At 40.1% G+C, this 4942-nt stretch overlaps 1 protein-coding gene across 1 annotated transcript in view; it reads right to left on the bottom strand.

Moving 5' to 3' along the window:
* Positions 1 to 56: 56 nt before the first annotated feature.
* Positions 57 to 4942, bottom strand: part of sfxn5b (sideroflexin 5b) — a 5465-nt gene continuing 579 nt past the window's right edge. The window contains exons 2-9 of the mRNA XM_020620641.1: positions 2744 to 2812; positions 1989 to 2066; positions 1807 to 1833; positions 1645 to 1699; positions 1527 to 1552; positions 1312 to 1365; positions 927 to 983; positions 57 to 660 (exon numbers count right to left, since the gene is read on the bottom strand). Of these exons, the coding sequence (XP_020476297.1) occupies positions 544 to 660; positions 927 to 983; positions 1312 to 1365; positions 1527 to 1552; positions 1645 to 1699; positions 1807 to 1833; positions 1989 to 2066; positions 2744 to 2812 (483 nt within the window). The 3' untranslated portion in view covers positions 57 to 543. The remainder of the gene's footprint in view (positions 661 to 926; positions 984 to 1311; positions 1366 to 1526; positions 1553 to 1644; positions 1700 to 1806; positions 1834 to 1988; positions 2067 to 2743; positions 2813 to 4942) is intronic.

Genomic DNA, 4942 nt, shown 5'->3' on the forward strand with positions numbered 1-4942 from the left:
TCCCACCTATTGTATACAAAAACACTTTAAAATATAACATATTGAGGCAAAGTACATCAGATCAGTTGTAAATCTTATTTAGGAAATATTAAAACCAATCACAGTACATTTTAATTTTAGGAAAACCTCCTGTGAAATGCATGAAATACTGCAGTACAGTCCAGTAAAACAGTTTGTTGTATGTGCAGCATTAGCTTTACTACCAACTATGATCATAACTTTACTGTAGCAAGAACTGGCATTAGTACAAAAGTACAGAACTGCTACAGCTATTCCAAAAGCTGAACAGTCTGATAGCCACTTTTTACAGTAAATACATATTTATTGGTTATCTGCCTTAGCACTGACTAATTTACAGTCCCACTTCAATCACCAACTATCAAACGAGACAATAAGAATAATTATTTGTACAAAAAAACACATAATGTACCCAAAGAACCATCCACTGAATAAAGATCCATTATTACTACTTCTGTACTTACTGCATGGCTACATTTAGTGCTCTGCCTTTGGCAGGTGATGTTCAGAATAAACAAAGTTTAATTAAACCGTCTCCATACTCAGAGACAATATTGATATTAGAAACACACTCACTGCTATGGAGACAGCGCTGGTCACTGCCCCTACATAGCCCTGAAGGAACTTGGAGGTTGGCGTTGGCTGAGGAGGGACAAAACAAATGTTTTGTCACAGGTTTATACACAGTTTACTGTAAGAACCCTGAACATTCCCTACAGTGACATTTTATAGAGTCTGATTCTGATTATTTATGGAAAGAAACAGCTGTACTGTAGGTCAGAAACCATTAGACACGGTGTTCTGTTTTGGTGATGAAACAAAAAAGCTACTAAAATGAATAAATGTCATGACTTTTTGGATGTTTGAGAGACACTAAAGATCTACAATACACAGAAAGTGGTTCCTACCTTTGTGGCGTTGCGATTGGCGAAGTTCACACAGGCGTTGTGACTCTGGTTCAGCCACTGAAACAGAAGACGATTTAAGGGTTAAAGGAATGAACGAAGGAAAGAAAGAAGGGAAGAAGAAAGACAAATGAAAGGAAGCAGGAAAAGGAAAGAAGGACAAAAACAAGGGCTAGATAGATAGAGAGATAGATTTCACAGTTACTTTCAGAAACAGCAGACAGGAAAAAAGCAAACGGAGTGGTTGCACTTTATTTTATAATGTCAATATTCCCATATATAACAGGTGGGAAAAGGATTGCTGTACAAAATAAAAGTGCCTTTACCAGATGTCCAGAATGAAAAAGGCATGTCATGGTTTTTACATTAGGTATGTTATTTACAATACCTGCCATATAATGGTAGACACCACAGTCTGATTTGGGAGGAGGAGGCCAATGACCTAGATGAAACCAGGGAATAAGAGCTTATTTTTGGACAAAATAAGTCTGAAGTCTTATTTCATCTGTCGCCAAACATGACCATGCAAATGGATATCTGCACAGCCAAGTCGAGGTTCATGAAATGCATGATTAAAACGTGTGATTTTCATATGGGACTTACGATCGGCGTTCCAAATGGCACATAACCTGCACAGTGAAAACATGTTTTCAGTGTAAAAACGATGACTACATGAACTGACTTGAACAAATTCAGCAAAGATCTTCATCTCAGCTTGTACCTGACATTCGAAATGGCATGAAGATCTTCTCTCCTGTGTCAGGATGAATGATAGCCTGCGTGCAGACAGCATGGCGTCATCCTCATGATGCCAGCAGCCCCGAGGCTTGAATGTATGCATGGTGCGGGTAACCTGGGCTGATTTGTGACTGATGTCACTTACCTGCTTGATCTTCTGGGCTTCCCACAGCTGCACAGGTAAGCAGTGCAATCAATCATTCGTTTTACATTTTCATTTCTAACATTTGGCAGTAAAGACTTCTTTTCATTCACAGACTGTAATGCATACTGCTGTGCTTTCTGTCTGCACACCAGCACATCACATCAGCATCAAGAAAGACTCACCTGAAGGTCGGACACTCCAGGTGGAAGTGAGCCATGCTTGTAGTCATCAAGGAGTTGGATGCATTCTTTCAGCCGTTTCTACAGCCAAAGAAAAAAAGAAACATTGGGTTTAGTTACACTAAGTTTGTTGTAGCTGTTTGGCATATTTTGAACCATTTTCAAGTTTTCAAAATATTCTGGATATATTGTTCTCAGAATAAAAGAAGATAAATTCTCACATTTTTAGGATTTACATTATTTATCAGTGTGCCAAATATTTTTATTTATCATTTCATTTAAACAACTTCTCAGATGTTTTGTTTAAAGAAACCATTTGATTCGCTCTCACATACTAGAAGCCAAACTAAAGCAGGAAACGGGAACATACGACAGGCTGGAACCAGCAGAATCCTGGTCATTTTTACCTGAAACAATTCACCAGATTGTTTTCCTGTCTCTTCACTAATGGACTAATCATTTCAGATCAACAAATATACATGAGCAGCTATGTAATGTTTTGCCTAAATAAAGTTCAATAAATGGGGAAAAATCATTTAAATCAGGAAAATATCTGATCATGTGTTACTTGGTGGTTTCCAGTAGCCTGTGCTTTATCTCACACACAGTTCTCTCTATATCGATGTAAACCTGCTCAAATTAAAGCGAGACTCGGCACGTTCATGTAGCATCCATCACAGCACAGAGCCTGAGAAGCAAAAACACATGTAACCAAAGACTTAATGTATCTACAGTATGTCTGAATCTATAAGCTTTACCTCGGACACAAACAGGGTGCTGGGGTCAATGATGTCTACAAAGTGTCTCAGACGACCAAGGAACGAACCCTAGAAACGACAGGGCGACAAAGTTAACAACAGCAGACACACAATAACAGCAGCAAACAGTCCTCTTCTCTTTGCATGGATCGTTTTCACACAAATCCTCTGAGGCCTCAGCTGATTTATCACTGCTCGACTTTATACTAAAAACTCTGTCGTCTATATCCCACAGCAACTTTGAAATAACTGTATGATCATTTATAAATAATCTGTCATATGTACAACAATGAAATAAAATCGACTCTGAGTTAAATGCACTAACAAGCTGAGGACATTTACTAGACACATTCTTTCATGTGAGGCTTGGAGCTGCTGGTCAAACACTGTTTTCTGTTCCCTTCGCTGTCTACACCAACATGCCAACTGCTAAGTATTCGTGCCAGCAGTCTGAAAAGGTCCAACAGCAGTTTATGCCAAGAATCTCTTTGGCAAGCCAGATGGGTGAAAACATGGCAGCCTCAATCAGATTTCCACAGAGACGTTTCAGGAAAGGCAGTGGGACCGACTGGCCTCTGTTGTAATGATCTCTCTAGCACCGGGTCTTAATTGAAATGACTGGAAACACAGTGCAGATAAACCGTCTTTATGCACTGTATCTCTGGGTTTTCCATCACTGCCGTTCCACCACCGCACGTCTCCTCCCCTGACAGGCCATATGTGCTGCACTGCTGTTTTGTGAGAGCGAGGGAGAGAGCGGATCCATGTGATGAGCCTGTTTTAATTATGCATGAGTTTCAGCTCCCATGAGAATACACACGGCGGAAAGCACAGACAAACTGAGAAAGATTTATGCTGATTCAAGGACTGGCCTCGATTTACCTGCTCTGATACAAGGAACTGAAATATTACAGTACCTTTATCAAGCCAGCATGAAACGCTGATTGGTGATGGAAAAATTGAAAAGGGTTTTGTGTGTGATCCTAAAGAGATTTCCACTAGACTATATACCATATAAAGAGCACATCGGTGATAGGAGCTGGCAGCCAGAGATGAATTACTCTCTTACTTACAGAGAGACTGTGTGATTGCAATTCACAAGGGGAGTTAATAAAGTGTCATGCAGACGTTCTGTGAACCGTGCTCCTGTGTTAAATGGTGTGTGCATGAAAGGATGATGAAACAATGGATCCTTAGGTACAGACATGTAAAAAGCCCACCACCCCTCCTACTACAAGGGCAAGACACCCAACTTCCTTCTCTTTGTAGTAATTTTGTGCTTCGTTGTAGTCGTTCACATTCTTTGTGTGTTGATTTGCAGTTGCTTTTGTTTTGCATCCCTCTGTGGTCATTTTGCATCTGTTTCTTTGTGGTTGTGTTTCCTGTTGTCATGTTGATGCAGTTTTGCATCTCTGGGGTCATTTATGTCTTTGCAGTCAGTTTAAGATTGAGTTCTTTGGGGTTTCTTGTTTTTTTTTCACAGTTTCTATAAATTAGTCAGTTTAAGATTTAGTTCTTTGGGGTTTCTTGTTGTTTTTTTTTCACAGTTTCTATAAATGACAGCTTATAGCTGCAACATTAGAAGATCAGAAACTTTCATGACATATTTACACAATCTGAATATGAACTTGAGAAACTTGAATGTAGCTACATGACGTTTCCTCAGGTAATTTACCATCCGAGTTAATGTGAAAGTCACATCATCTTTCAGAGCTGAGGGAAACTTGAGCAATGGGCTTCGGGTCAGGACCAACCTCGTTAATCTCGATCGCAACTGGGGCAACAGTCAGTCTGCAGAGAGCATCCTGGCACAAATGAAGGTGTTAAAGGCTGAATCTGACCAAAAAACTGCACACGATCACGCACAGATGTGGAGATGCTGTATCAGAAATCTCCAGCAGCTGCGATTTCAAAGCCTAAAATGTAAAACCTGCAGGAAACAAATGCATTCATCGTGAAAGATAAAATGACGGATGTCTTTAAACTGATGTGCAAGATCGCACCGCGGCTGCAGATCTCAGCCCTGACACAATGTTTCACGGAGCCTCGCCGAGCCAAATGGTGTGATATGTGTCAAAGGCGATAAACAGCGATGTGACACCGCCGACAGATTAAACTCAAAACTAATTCATCACACCCAGAAGTTCATTAGCAATTGAAAATTGCTTATGAATGGTGCTTTGTGAGACGCGACAAAGA

The sequence above is a fragment of the Monopterus albus genome, unplaced genomic scaffold (genome assembly GCF_001952655.1).
Source record: "Monopterus albus unplaced genomic scaffold, M_albus_1.0 scaffold244.1, whole genome shotgun sequence".
Taxonomy (NCBI): domain Eukaryota; kingdom Metazoa; phylum Chordata; class Actinopteri; order Synbranchiformes; family Synbranchidae; genus Monopterus; species Monopterus albus.